Raw genomic sequence first — 16,622 nt, forward strand, 5'->3', positions numbered from 1 at the left:
AAATAAATTATTAATTTAAAATGTAATACTTTAAAAAATTAGAACACAAAAGTCATAAGTTTCATCTTCTGGATCTGCCCCTGTTCACATATTGTAAAAAACAGAAGCTTGTAATATAGACAAAATTCAATAAATGAAGTTCGATAATAATATTATGAAACTGAACAGGGGCTTGATATGCTCGAATTCATGATCTTTTGACTCTTATAAAATCATGCAGAAATTTATGATCATATCTTCTAAAAACTTAAATAATTTTTTAAAAATACATTTTTAGCAATGTTTGAACACGTAGCTAAGATTGAAATTACTTCATATATGAAATCAACCGAACCCGATTAATTTGGATTTACGCCAATTGAGGCGGATCTAGAGCCAAAATTTTCGTACTCTGATACTCATTAAATTCGATATAGATTATATATAATTATATAAAAAAGATATAAAATTTACTATAAAATTTAAAAAAACACTCAATTTGTCAAGAATATAGCTCGATGCTTTAATTTTCAATTGATACCTTAAACTTTGAACATATATTAAATAATATATGTGTTTGAATCTTTCATGATTCACAACTCCCAAATCTTGATTCCGTTACTGACATCAATGTCAGTAACTTGACTTTTTGCCTGAACAAATACTTATTTAATCTTCTTATTTGCAGTCTTTATTGGCAACTGTGACTTCAATCCTCATTGTTCTTGGCACCATGTAAATTAAAGTGGCAAATATTATTTACAAAACTCTCTCAACCACTTCTCTGTCACCTTATGTGTATTAATATTCAAGCTGGCAAAAGCAATAAAAATTATCTTAGAAATCATGTGGTACCATTTTTTTGTTTCTTCATATTTACTCCCTCCGTTTCATTTTACTTGTCCCAAATTAAAATAGCATAATAATTAAGAAAAATAATATATAACATGACTAGTTTATTAAAGTATTCCTATTAAATTAAGTTTACATTTTAATTTAAAAAAAAGATAATTAATGCAAAGGGCAAAACATGGAAAGAAAAGTTTGTCTTATCTTGATAAGTAAAATGAGATAAATAAAAAGGGAATCAACTAGCCAATTTGGAATGGGTAAAATGGGACGAAGGGAGTATCTCTTAACAGGACGTATTCAGAATTTTGGGAAGATAAATGTATTATTACGAATTGCTGCATTTAAAAATTTAAATTTGACTGGCTCAATTTTTACGACTTTTTTATTAAATCTATATTATATTTATACTTTCAAGATTTTAGTCATTTTTATTACTTGTTTGCTTTTTTTGTGTGTGTGTGTGTTTCAAATATTTAATTATACTTCATATTGAAAATGTTAATATTACTTAAATACATGGATTATGTTTTACCTACACTACTACAAGATTATATAAATATTTGGTTGGTGTATTTTGTTCCTAAGAAATTTTTTTTTTTTTTTAAAAATAAGTATTTTTTGAAAGATTTTGAAAGAATAAGCAAAAGTAGAGATCAATGCACTATAGGATACTTTGAGCTTGGTTGCACATACATATATCTAAATTTTGAAGAAATTAACATGACATTGATATATATGATCTAATTATATAAAGGGAGCATACATACACATAAATCAAACTCACATATATGTATAAATATATTAGCAAATATTAATAGTTATATTCTTAGCAACATTACAATCCATAGCTAGGAACTAAAAGTCATCATACATAATTTTTTTTTTATTTTTTTTTAAACTATTCGATATTCAAAACCAACTGACTTAACTTACTTAATGAGCCTTCACTGACTCGACTAATCTGGATTCATGCATAAGTGACTTAGCCTTTTCCCTTAACAAATACTTTTGTATTTTCCCAGTAGCAGTCTTTGGAAGCTCTTCTTCAATAACAACAGTTCTTGGTACCATATAAAGTGGCAAATTCTCTTTGCAAAAATCGCGCAATTCCTTCTCCGATACATTCATTTGTGCATCGATTTTCAAGCTGACAAACGCGCAAGGGGTCTCGCCCCAGTAACTGTCAGGACGTGCCACAACAGCAGCCTCATTCACCGCGGGGTGTTTGTACAAAATTGATTCAACTTCCACGCTACTTATGTTCTCACCACCACAAATTATAACATCTTTTAATCTATCTTTTACTTCTAAGTATCCATCTGAATGCATTACTCCAACATCTCCTGTGTAAAACCATCCATTTTTCATGCATTTTGATGTTCCTTCAGGGTCTTTTAGGTACCCTAACATCACACTACCTGTTGACAATAAGAGGTGGAGTCAGAATTTCTGCTGAGCGGAGAAAAACTTACTGAAAGTGGTTCAACATCTACAATATATACATAAAAGTTATTTTAACCACGTATTAGTAATATAATTTTTCATTGAAGGGGATTCCGGACGAACCCCTCTTACTAGGTTGGTTCCGTCTTTGCATACAAAACAACATACCCAGTGTATTCCTATAAAGTGGGGTCGGGGAGGGTAAAGTGTACGCAGCTCATACCACTACTTGAGATGAAGAAAAAGGAGGGATGCAACACGAGGACTTCTCAGGAGTAACCCATCCTAGTACTACTCTCGTCCACGCATGCATGCGGATGGGTGACCTCCCGGGAAGTCCTCGTGTTGCATCCCTTCTTTTTAAATTAGATAATGGAATCAATCAAGAATTTAAATTAGATGCGAAGTGTATCTGAATTATAAAAATGGACGAAACTACATGGGGACCATAACGACACTACTTTTTGTATCTCAATTTATGTGATACGTTTTCTTTATAGTTTGTACCAAAAAGTGTATCACCTTGTTATGATTAGAAACAAATTTCATTTAAAAATTTGTTTTTTTAAATCCTTAATGAAAAGATTTATATCCAGAAAAATAAACATCTGAAATTTTATTTTATGCTATATCATAAACTTTCAAGTTTATATTTATTCTTAAATTTTGTATCTAATGAAATAATGTCACGTAAATTGAGATTAAGAATCAGGGGGGAACTACATGTGTTTTAGGGGATTTATCCGAACCCCCTTCAATAAAAAATTATATATTTTTATACTATTTTTATATGGTTGCATATATTATTTATGCATATATAATAGAGATTGAACTCCTTCAACTAATTATATATTTACTTCTGAATCCCCTCAAGAAGCTACTTTAGGAAATCTGGTCCACCTTTTATTAAGGCATCTGAGGACCATTTTGCCTTAAAAAAAAAAACATTAATAGACTACTTTTAATTTAGTCCAAACATTTTATGATATTAACAAATATATTTTCGTGACCCATTTTCATTTTTAGGCCATTCTGAAAATGATCTTCCTTTTCCAAATATGGAAATAATTTAATTTAAACTAATTTTTACTTTATTATTAGTCCTAGGTTTAAATTAATGAAGAAAGAAGAGAATTTCTGATTCAGTTTTTCACCTTAACGATAGAAAATAAGATTTGATCATATCCTACACGTATCTGCCCCTATCTCCAATTGTCATCCCGTTTCTCTCAACGCCTAACTTAAATATTAAGCCTTGTTTCTGTTTTAACAAGTTAAATTATACTGATTATATACAATCATACCCTGCATTTTTGCAAAAGGTTGTTATCACAGTTTGAACCCATAACTTTCTGGTCATATGAACACAACTTTACCTATCTTTAAAACGAAAGTAAGACACATGTATTTAAAACAATTTCTCCAATATCCATCCCATTCCTCTCGACCCCTAACTTAAATATCAAGCCTTGTTCCTATTTTGACAGGTTAAATTGTATTGATTCTACACAGTCTTATCCAGTATTTTTGTAAAAATCTGTTTAAAGAGAATTTTAAAGTAAGACGCTTAAATTATAACAACGTCCAACTTAAATATCAAGCCATGTTCCTATTTCGACAGGTTAAATTATGTTAAATTATACTGATTATATGCAGTCTTATTCTGAATTTCTACAAGAAGTTGTTTTCACTATTTAAGCTGGTGATCTTCTGCTCACATGATAGCGCAACTTTACCTACTTTAATAGAGAAATTAAAGTAAGACACTTAAATTAAAAAATACCTAACTTAAATATATTCCTTATTCCTATTTTGACAGGTTAAATTATACTAATTGTACACCGTGTTATTATGGATTTCTGCAAGTAACTTCACTATTTATACTCGTGACCTTCTACCTACTTTATCAGAGAAATTAAAGTAAGACACTTAAATTAAAACAAAACAAATATACATACCTCCTCTCAAAACAATTTCTCCAGTATCAATTCCATTCCTCTCAATGCTAATACCAGTATCAGGATCCACAACATCAACTTCAGTAAACCCTACCATCCTCACACCTTGCCTTGATTTAAGTGATGCTCTTTCTGAATTGTTCAATTCATTCCATTCTTGTTTCCATGCACACGTCACCGCTGGTCCTCCGGTCTCCGTTAAGCCGTAACCATGACTTATAATAAACCCTAATGATTCAGTCCTATCGAGGACTGCGGCCGGGGGTGGTGCTCCGGCCGTTAGGAGGTAGACTAGAGAGTCAAGGGGTTTCCTTTTTGGATAGGTTGATAACATGTTGAGTACTACTGGCGCACCACACATGTGAGTTACCTATATAAAAACAATCAGATCACTTAAACGATAATTATGAATAATATTATTAATTAGTAAGATGAATAAATAGAAAGTAACTTAATATAACATGTTAAATTATATTGATTATACGTGTAAAAATTATTACAATATCCCGTTATACGTAACTTAAATCCAATTTTTTATTATGTGTTTTCTTCAACAAATTAAGTTAGTGTAAAAATGTTACAATATTTCTTAAATCCTTGTTGCTATTTTGACCTTTTTATTTCCAAATACACTAATTCTTTTTCAGTTTATCACAAAAAGAATGATATATTCTTATATAATAATTTAACATTAAGCTTTGATTTTATCCTTAATCAAATAAATTTATAACAATAATAGACCACATATTTTAATAGTCCTTTTTTTCTTGAATTCCGTGCATACTCTGAAATATGCTCAGAAAAATTTGGACGGATGAAATAGTATTTTTCTTTAATAAATTAAGGTGGTAGACGATATAATCACATAATTCAATGTTATATTATAACTAACAAAACGACATCAGAATCCCACCAGTACCACCCATATAATAATTAAAAATATCACATGTTTGACTCACGAAAAAATCAGACCCACAACAAATAAGGCTAGTTTGGAGATATTATTAAGTGATTGAAAGTGTTTCTTTTTTCCTTTTTAAAAGGTTAAAATTTTTAGATGAAATGATCAGATCGATCTTTACCTTGTGTCTGTGAATAGCTTCATATATTGTAGCAGCATCATGACTCCTACGTAGACACACATTGGTTCCACCAACAGCAGCCATAGCCCAACAAAATCCCCAACCATTGGCATGAAAAATAGGCAATGTCCACAAATACACTGGTTGATTTGGCATACACCAATCAATTAAGCCCATGACACTCATCATAAACGCGCTTCTGTGACTATGTAGCACGCCTTTCGGTGCATAAGTAGTTCCAGAAGTGTAGTTTAGTGTCATGGGCTCCCACTCGCTCTTAGGAGCGAGCCATTTGAAAAATGGATCACCACTTTCAACAACGTTCTCGTAACTATCATGAAAGTACTCATTTTTCGAAATCGTAGAAGGCGTGTTACAGCAACTGTCGTCTTCGATGAGGATTAATTTCGGACGTTGTAGATTAGGTGGAAACATAGATATTGCCTCGAGGACTAATGCACTTGCTTGGTAGTCCACAAATACAAGCTTCGATTCGCTATGTCGTAGCAAAATCGATAGGGTACGCGGATCGAGGCGGAAATTTACGTTGTTTAGGATCGCCCCGGACATTGGCACGGCGAACTGGAGCTCGTACATGGCCGGAACATTGGGAGCTAAGACGGATACGACATCGCCTTTGACGATCCCTAGGGTTGAAATTGAAGAAGCCAATTTTCTACACCTAGTGTAAGTTTGTGACCAAGTGTAACACGTCTCATTGTATACAATTGATGTACAATTTCCATAAACAATTGATGCCCTTTCCAAAAAGTCTAAAGGCGAAAACGGGCACGAATTCGCAAGCCCCTTGAAATTTTTCAGGGTCGCGCTCCCGTTTTCTCTTAAAATTTCCGAAGGACTGATAGGATTCACCACCAGCGCAGATCGTATACTACACTTCTTTAGTTTGTGTACTTCAAAAGGGGTTCTTGATTTAGTGAGTTGATAACCTAAAGGGTATGATAAGTTGAAAGAATGAAGAGATAGATTTTGTGTAGGGCTAGTTGGTTTTAAAGTAGCCATAATATTATATGCTTTGCTTTTTTGTTCTTCCTTTGTATGGATATATATAACAAGTTATGGGGAAGTTGAGCATATACTAAAAATTAAATGTTGAAGGTATGACTATTAATGTGTCTTTATTAAAGGGTCCAACATGTCTTTTGAAGTTTCCTAACAATACCCTTATAAAAGGTATTTTCTTTACTTTTATCCTTTGTATTGTTCTAGTTTGGAATGAAATAAATACCAATATTATAATGATTACAATCAAATTTTCAAGTGGTTATAAAATGTGACTTAGTTTAAAAGATTTTAAAAAAAAAAAAACTCTTACTATCATGATTATTATGCGATCAAGCATGTTTTATCACTCAATCTTTTTCTGTTTTACTCTCTTTTTGTCTTCTTCATCATTTTTGAAGGATTTAAAAAAAAAAAAAAAAAAAAAACCTTTATCATGATTATCATGTGATCAAGCATGTTTTATCACTGACGGGTCGTTTGGTGTGAACTGTGAAGTATAAGAATATATTATCAGAATAAAATAAAAATTTATTTAATTTCATATTTGGTGTGAAATTGTGAGGTATTAGTTGGTATCGAAATTATTTATTCCACTATTTATACCATAGTGATGTGATAAATTATCCCATATACATGATGAGATAACTAGTACCAAAATTAGTTATCTCAGAATAACTTTTTTCCCCTTTTCCTATATGCAAATAACAACTCATTCAATATGAAGAGTTGTGATTATTAGAGGGGTGCATCGTATGATATGATACAGTATTTAAAATTTTGGTGGAGTATTTTCTTTATTTGATTTTTAAAAATACTATATTACAATCATATCAAATTAATTTGGTATGATTCTTCTTTTTGAGGTTTGATATTGGTATTTTGTTGTATGGTAAATTGGTAATTATAGTTTGTATCGAGAACTAATTATATATCTTTACAAAAAAAAAACGTGTCTTCTTCGAATGCATCAGGAGTTAATTATGTATCTTGACAGACTCAAAATTAAAATTTTCAATAATTATATAAAATATCACGATTTTTAATAATTAAGCTTCAAACTGTCGAGATTTATATTGTTTGCCCTTAAAATATGCATGTACTATCCGGCCCTACTAGTATTTACCACGATTTTAATAATTTTTTCACATAAAGTTATATTTTATGTCGTAATAACTGAATTTCTTTGAATTGACTCGATCATACATCATTTTTTTGACTCCTTCAAATCTTTCTTCGGCTTATTTCAACATTAAATATACGTTATCGTCTCAAATTATCTATCGTGAGCAGCAACTAGGAGCAGAGCTATCCTTTGACCAGGGGATTTGTCTGAACCCCCTTCGACGAAAAATTATACTATTTATATATGTTAAAATTATTTTTTTATGTATATATAGTAGATGTTAAACCTCATTCGGTTAGTTCGTATGCTTACTTCTGAACCTCTTTAGTAAAAATTATGGCTCCACTATTAACAACAACGACAACAACATACTTAGTATCAGGCGGAATCAGAATTTTCACTAAGGAGGTTCACAAGTGAACTATCAACTAACCGAAGACGGTTCAACCTATACTATATATACATGAAAAATAATTTTAACCACGAATATATAGTATAATTTTTCGTCGAAGGGGATTCAGATGAGTCCTCTATCTCAAGGGTAGCTCCGCCTCTGCTTAATATGTTCTCTCACAAAGTAAAATTTGGAGAGAATCGAGTATACGCACTTCGAACTATTACTTGAGAAGTGAAGTAGATAGCTGTTTCGAATTATCTACCCTGATTTTTAAAAAATTATATCAAATTATTTGTTATCTTCTTAGTTTCAAATTAAGTGTTAATAACCTTAGTAAAAATAAATTCTCAGAATTTCTTCTTCTCAATTAAGTATCACCTTAAAAATTCAAGATAAACAACTAGTATATTTTTCGAATTACACTGTTATACTTCATCTACTTAATAAGGTTCAATTTTCAAAGAGATGTTTATTAAATAACAATAGTTTAATAAACTATACATTATATTTAGGGAAAAGGACATGGTATGACCATTTTAAAAAAAAAAAATGACCCCCATTTGAAAAGGTGGACATGGGTTGTCCAGTCGGCTAAACTAATCCTTTTTTAGCCATTTGGCTCAATTGGGTACATGCAGTCTCTATACTCAATTGATACACTTTTATACCAAATTGATACACTTTTATATTATATTGATACACTTTTTTAAAAACAGAAAGGAAATTTTATGCAAGCACATGCAGTCCCTATACCAAATTGGTACTCTTTTATACCATATTAATACACTTTTATACTACATTGATACACTTTTATACTACGTTGATACACTTTGATACCGCATTGATACACTTTTATACTAGATTGATACACTTTTATGCCACGTTGATACAGTATATATATCATATAAATACACCTTTTACAGATAAAATTTGTGCAAGCATAGACCTCCATTGAAAGTTTTGATCAATTTATGTCCTACACCAATAACTTTGTCGACTTCAAATTCAGCATGCAAATCCACAATGCTACCATTAAAACACGGTGAAGTTTAAAGATAGAAACAGAGAAAACTCACTGAATCATGTGTCAAGTAAGTGTCTCAATAATCACAGTAGTAGCTGAAATATCACGTAAATGATTAACGACAGAAACGAAATCACAAAAACGAGTATAAACCCAAAAGAATAGTTCATTGAAAAAAATATTGTGCTTACCGAGGCATTTGGTTGACAAAGGTAACTGAAGAAAGTTACTTTGCCAGTGCAATAGTCGAATTTTGTGTACAAGTTTTTCGTCGAAGTATTGTTACAGATATGAATTCTGATTAATCGGATAAAAACAAAATTGAAATTCCGAATCCTTGGGTGAAATTCAGTAGAAAAGGGAAGCTGGTCCCTGAAAGCTACTATTGGATTGAAGCCCCTAGAAGGTTCAATTTGGTGTCTGAGATTGGAAATTGAGGTGAAATTGATTGAATTTTGGTGGGTTGAATTTTATTTTTTTTCTAATTTCTATGTGAAATCCATATTATATGGTAGGAATGGAGAAAAGTTGACAGAAGAAGATGAAATAATACACATATGCGAGTGACGAGGCTATTTACCGGGTTTAAAACCCAATTCACGAGTGGCTATTTACGGGTATTAAAATTTTGGATGCTAATTTTGTAGAATTAGTTTATTTTAGGTGTTATTTTTATCCTTTCCCTTTATATTTATTAGTTTTTTAATAGGCGGAAAGTTTGCCAAGGTGGAACTTATTTTAGGATCGAAAGAGTATTTTAAGGTTCATGATTATTAAACTTAGTTATTTATTTCTTATTTTTATTCTTAATAGTAATTGTTCATGCAAAGTATGTAAAATAAAATAATACAAATAATTTAAGACGAAAAGAATGATATTTAAATGAATGTTCTTTTGTTGTTCTATGAACATTAGATTTTTTTAATTTCTTTTTTTTTTTTTTGGCAAGGTGTCATAAACATCCCAATTAGTTTATTATGAAATACAATATCATTGTTTTTTGAGACAACTCAATAAATAGAAAGAATGTCTAGTAAATTTAGATAGAAAAAAGATTTTTAAAAAATTTAAATTTTGTATTATTTTATTCAGCTTTCTGCGTGTTGAATAAAAAAATTTATCGGAATAAATTTTGGAGGCAAAATATCTACTTTCCTTTATAATTTTTTAATACTCAGCTATTTAGGAGGTTCGAATTTTAGGCATGTACTATTTGAAGTTTGTAAATTTGTATCATTTTTAATTATTTTTTTCGTTTTTAAATAAGCGATTTTTTAGTTTTTTATTTGTTCAAAAGAAGCGATCATGTTAGATAATTAAGAAAACGTTAATGATGTTATTTCAATTTCACATTGTTTTACATAATCAAGAAACTACTCTCTCCATTCGTTTTTACTTGTCCACTATACTAAAAATAGATATCCAATAATACTTGTACAATTTGAAAAACTACTAAATAATTTATCCATGATATTAAATATTATTCATTATTTAATGCATATTCGAAAGCAATAAATTAATTATTTTCAAAAATTAGTATGGTACAATTACCTCTGTTATTTACTATTTCTTAAAATGTATGTCAAGTTAATAGTAGCCAAATATTATTAAAAGAAAGTAAAAAAGAATTACATTTGTAAAAAAGATATTTATTAAGTGTAATTTAATAAAAATATATTTAGTCTTTAAGTAATGAATAGTTTGTTAGAAGTGTGTCCAAGCTAAAAAGTTCACCTATTAGGAAAGAATGGTGTGTATTTATGGTCTTGTGACTAATAAATTATTTCATTTGTACCTTTATTATTAACGTACTAAACTCCAACATAGAATGAATGAATTCCAAATATTTAATCTTTTCTTTTAAAAAAGAAAAGATCTACATAAACTCTCAATTTTGTTTATAGAGATTTTTAATCACACTTAGTTGGGAATTTCATCATTAGGAATAATTGGTGAAATCAAGACTTTGGCTAATAACAATTAGCAAGAATAAAATTAGATTAAAAGTTTTAATAAAAGAAAAGATTCTCAATTTCGAATAGTATACATGATAAACAAATTAAATTTTCTTCCCTATAATTTCTTTTTCAATGGTTTAAATCATAGGCATTAGTAATATTAAGTATAATGATTTTTTTTTAACACCGTCAATGTAAATTAACATTGATAATACCATCATTCCTTTTATTTCTACGTCTAGAATTCGACTTGTATTAAAATGGATACTTACAAAAATTCAATAATTTTGGCAAGGAATATTGTTTATAGAAAGAAGAAAAAGACGTAAAAATTAAAAAGGAAATATCAAAATAATACTAAAATATATATAAGAAAATTTTTCTCACTTATATTCATTTCAAACCAAACGCATATTTTACAATCCAAACTTAAATAAATCCCAACAAGTTTCCCCCTAATTACTTTTTATTCCTACTCTTTGCTAAATTACAAATAAACCCTTATTTTGCAATTTTCGATACATAATGAGCATCCGAATGTATAATTTTGAAGTTGAAATACATAATTTTAAACTTAAGAATATAGCAATTAATTATTTCATTTTTTCTCGGATACATCATTAGCATCCAAATACATAATTTTAAAGTTGAGACACCTAATTTTGATTACTGAGATACATTTATTTCTGAAACTATTTGATCGAGATGCATAATACATCAACTAGACCAAAAGAGAGTATCCAAAAATTTATGAGTTTGTAAATGTATTTGGCTTTCTTTTTTTTTTTTAAAAAAAAGAGAGATTTAGGTAATTAAAAAAAAGGATAACTTTTTTATATAATTTAATAAAAATAAATTATGATATTATGTAATTTTTTTTCAAATTATATTGCATTATAATTTTTTTATTATAACTTATTTTCCAACCAATCGATGTATTCCAAAGTACAATTTGTCTATCATAATCAAGAGAGATATGGATAGACATGCTTCATCTATGTAACCTAGCTGGCTAATTAATTTATTTATTATGAAATAAATGCTACAACTACTTACTGGTAGTCAAGTCCATGATGATAATGGTCCAAAAAACCTAAGTTGTGATTGCAATTAATTTTACATATTGTAGGGGGATGGGGTACCCTCCAATATAAGTTAGGTCATCATTATTTAATTGAAATATCTAAATTTATAAAATTTGTATTCAACACAATTGATCCAGATAAGATGAAGTCAATAAAGAAATCGATCTGGATAAAAGAAATCAATTAAAAAAAATTAAAGTAATTTAATGGTTAAATTGTAGTTATTAATGTACTAATTTCATAAATTTAGGTGGTGAAAATTATTACTATATTAAAAAAAGTAAATTTCATAAATGTACAAGCTTGTAGAAGTGAGTTCGACTCTCATTCACCTTATCATGCCATTCTAGGTATAGTGATGTGATCTATGAGGCTGACGTAGACGTGAGACTTGATATACAGATCATTTAAAAGGGAGGTACATTCAGATATTTTGGGTCTATGATTTAGAAAATTAATTAATGAAGAGATTGACGAGAATGTCACTCGTCGTATTGGTGTGTGGTTGATGAAATAGAGACTCGTATTTAGAATTTTATTTGATAAGAAAGTGTTACTCAAACTTAATTGCAAGTTCTATGGGGTGGTAGTAGAGCAATTATATTGTATGCGGCAGAATATTGACCAATCAAGAATCCTCACATTCAGAAGATGAAGGTGACATACATGAGGATGATGCAATGGATGTGTGAGTTTACTATGATAGATATATTAAAATTTAGGATATTCGAGATAAGGTGTGAGTTACTTTAGTGGAAAACAAGATGCGAGAAATGAGGATGAGATGAGTCAAGCATGTAATGAAGAGATGCACGAATGCCCCAGAGCAGAGGTGTGAGTGGTTGGCTATAGTTGGATTCGGGAGAGGTAGAGGTGGCCGTAAACCAAAGATGTATCGAGAGAGGTGTTTAGGTACAGGACATGGGTGCAGTTACAACTTAATGAGGACATAACTTTAAATAGAACAGTGCAGAGGACGCGAATTAGGGTAGAAAGTTAATTAGTAGGTAAGAGTGCGTCCATCCTAGTAGATATGCGTGTATTGTCTTGTTGCTCATACTAGTAGTCGTAGGTCACCCGGTGTATACACAAAATAATGTTCTTTACCATGAGTATGTAATTAAATTAAGTAAAATACATATTGATTAATCATGATTAAGTAACATGAACTTTAAATTCAAACACATGGCATGCATGTATTGACTTGGTGTGTACACCAGGTGCGTGTAAGTTTTACCCCGTAGTCGTAGTGCTATACTTGTAATTTCTTCTACTTCAATTTTGTTGATATATGTTATTTCAAGTAGTTTAATTGTAGAATTATTTTGCTCTAGTATTGTTCTGGAATTATTTGTTCTTTTATTAGTACTACTTATTATCTCTTGTACTTTCTTTATATTTTTTTCTAGATTGTTTTTATTTTAAGCTGGGATCGATCTATCGAAAATATTCTCTCTACCTCACTTCTGAGGTAGATGTAAACTTTACGTACATTCTACCCTCTTTAAATTTTATTTTATCAAAATAAATTGAATATGTCATTATTGTTCGATTACTTTGTTTTAGCCATCAAGGTGCCAAATTTTCTTTGTTATATCTTATTTAAGTAATTTAATTGATGATGGGCAACATCTCTTAAATTCAGGAGTTTACTTATCATTTAATTTTATTTATTTAGTAAGTGGTACTGGCATGGATGACATGGTTGAAACTAATATGGATAACAACATGGGTTGTGGTGCAGTGGATGGGGCTGCTCCACCTTTCACCAGAGGTCGAGGGTTCGACCTTGGGTATGGAGAAAACTCTGTTGGAAGCGCTGTCACTTTAATGAGCCCTGCAACGTGAGATTTGAATTAGTCGGGACTCCAATACGAACACCGAATATCAAATGGGAAACAAAAAAAATATGGATAACATGAACGACGCATACAATGTGCGTAAAAAAGAAAGCCTAGAAGTTCGTGAACGCGAAGCGAAGAAAGAAAAGAGATCATTTGTTTGAGTAGTTAAATTCAAGAATTCACATACAATGCAGCCAAGAAAAACCCTTAGGGGTCGTTTGGTAGAGTGTATAAGAATAATGCAAAATATGATGTGTTAGTAACGCTTATATTATTAATGTAAATATTAGTAATATGATGGTATTAGTTACACATACATTATTTTTCACATATTATTTGGTTCAATGTATTAAAGATAATATATATTCATATAATTTTTATAAAAAGATGTTTGTTTACCAAATTACTCTTCCTCACACTACACAATTTCCGTTCGGTCTATATTACATGTGTTAAAAGTTTTGTATTATTAATAAATGAAAAATAGTGTGTATTAGTGATACACAATAGTGTGTATAACTAATGCAAGTATTAGTTATGCATAGTCTAAAAAAAAAAATACCAAACATGGTACTACTAATACACAAAACATAATGCATGTATTATATTTTTAATACACCCTACCAAACGATCCCTTATTTCATTAACTAAACTCAGAATAATTTATATCTCAAACTTAATGTTACTTTATTCTGTAAGAGCAGTGAAATAAATTAATTTCGATATTATAATTTCAATACTATAATCTCAAAATAATTTTATCAGCGAGCGAAAAAATCTCCACTGGTCAAAGATCTTGATGGTCTAAACGTTCTATCCAACCAAATTAATTTTAGTTTTTAGTTGTGCATTGAATGATGAATAAAAGAAAGATCAACAAAAAGCATGTGAATAGGATACTACTTAATGTTGTCACTAATTATTGAATTTCCTTTTATATATAAAGAGAGTTTTTATATAATCAAGAAATTATTAAAGAGTTAAATATTTTAGAAAATATTTATTAAGAATAAGTTAGTAAAAAAATACTTTTTGTTTAATATGAATTTTTTAAAGTGTGTGTCTATGTTAAAACAACCATTTATTTAGAAATGTATGGAATATTTAACAACACTTTTACTCCGAAAGCAAGAATAATATTTTGTAACCGATACATGATCATAAACGATGAATATTTTGATGTAATTCGTGTTTCATAACATCGTGTTTATACTAATAAACTAGTGAAACGAATTAAATGATATAACAAATTTATGTGTTTGATTTTATTCTTCAAATTAAATAGGATTATATAAAAAAAGACATTTTTGAATTAGTATATTTATTGAGGATAAGTTAGTAAAAATACTTTTTGTTTTTTAAAAATAAGTAGTTTCTTAAAGGGTGTGCTCAAATTAAAAGAACCGCTTATTTAGGAACAGAGAAAGTAGTTAAAATTTGAAGAATATTTAGGAACACCACTTATTTTGGAACAAAATTAAAAAGTTAAACACTCCGATATACATTTTCTACTATTCTTTACGTTATGTATTTGTCACATTTTGACTTGTCCTGTCTATTAAAAAAATAATTATTGGTATGACTATTTTATTGTACTACCTAGGGGAGGATCTAGGTGGGCGTTGGAGTTCAACAAAATCCTCTCGATCAAAAATTACACGATATATATAGTGTATGTATAGAATATATTTTCTATATTTTTATACATATGGTATTATTTTTGAATCCCCTAAAACAAAGATGAGAGGTAGTCTAGTGGCGTTGGGCTCGCTACTTTAGCCATTCTATGTTCCTCTGCATTTCAAGTTTGATTCTCGAAAGACGAACATGTAATTTAATATTTTAAAAAAAAAATAAAAATTTAGTCTTTACTAATACAACTATTATTAGGGGCGAGTTTTTTCGAACTTCTTGATAAAAATCTTTGATTCGACACTGATACTATTTTTATTAATTAATATTTAGGGTATTATGTCTTGAAAATGATTTAGAGAATAAACATTTAATGCTAAGGATAAAACAAGAATTTTTTATTTTTATTTTTATTTTTCTTAATATATACATATAACAAGTAAAAATAAAAATTTATTTTATAAATTTGTAAACAAGTAAAAATAAAATTGTGGAAGAAAAATGTTGGCACAATAAATTTTCCAACTAATGCACTAGCTGTATGTTGCACTGTTGCAACAAATGCCCTTTGCGCCCTATTTCTTGAGGGGCTTATCCACAAGTGACTTATATGTAAAAAATACTCTCTTCGTCCTAAATTATTCGTCCAAAATTAAGATAACATATTGATTAAAAAAATAATTAATAACACACCTAATTTATTATAGTATTCCTATTAAATGATGTTTATATTTTTTTTTGAAGAAAAAAGTAATTAATGAAAAGGGTAAAACATGAAAAAAAAAAATTGTCTCTTATTGATTAATGAAAAAAAGACAAGTAAAATGAGAAATTAAATTAGAAAATTTGAAACGGATAATTTGAGACGGAGGGAGTAATAAATAATACTTAGAATAATTTATCATATCATCCTTTAAATATAATTAATTCAGCATTTTAAAAATATATTGAGTGATAACTATAATTAATAACTAAGAGTAAGATGGATAAAAATAAATAAATTATTTATTAATTTTAAAATTGAACAAATATCATTATAAGATGGTCAAATATTATTGAACGAAAGGAGTACTATTATATCTCTGAGCTCTCCTTTAATTTGCTATTTTTGGTATTATAATGAGTATCCTTCCAAAAAACTATTAATGTCAATAGAACTGACTGGTCAAGAAAACTTGACGATGCTTTATAATTTATATTTTATAATATATATACAACA

The 16,622-nt window shown here is 29.2% G+C and overlaps 1 protein-coding gene across 1 annotated transcript; it reads right to left on the reverse strand.

Annotated features, from left to right (window-relative positions):
* Positions 1-1,601: 1,601 nt before the first annotated feature.
* Positions 1,602-6,384, reverse strand: LOC107868276 (2-methylpropanoate--CoA ligase CCL4). Its single transcript, XM_016714927.2, has 3 exons — positions 5,315-6,384; positions 4,233-4,602; positions 1,602-2,249 (listed from the first exon to the last, which is right to left on the reverse strand). Exons 1-3 carry the CDS (start codon positions 6,335-6,337, stop codon positions 1,765-1,767), a joined length of 1,878 nt encoding a protein of 625 aa, XP_016570413.2. The 5' UTR covers positions 6,338-6,384; the 3' UTR covers positions 1,602-1,764.
* Between the last annotated feature and the right edge of the window lie 10,238 nt (positions 6,385-16,622).

The sequence above is a fragment of the Capsicum annuum genome, chromosome 4 (genome assembly GCF_002878395.1).
Source record: "Capsicum annuum cultivar UCD-10X-F1 chromosome 4, UCD10Xv1.1, whole genome shotgun sequence".
Taxonomy (NCBI): domain Eukaryota; kingdom Viridiplantae; phylum Streptophyta; class Magnoliopsida; order Solanales; family Solanaceae; genus Capsicum; species Capsicum annuum.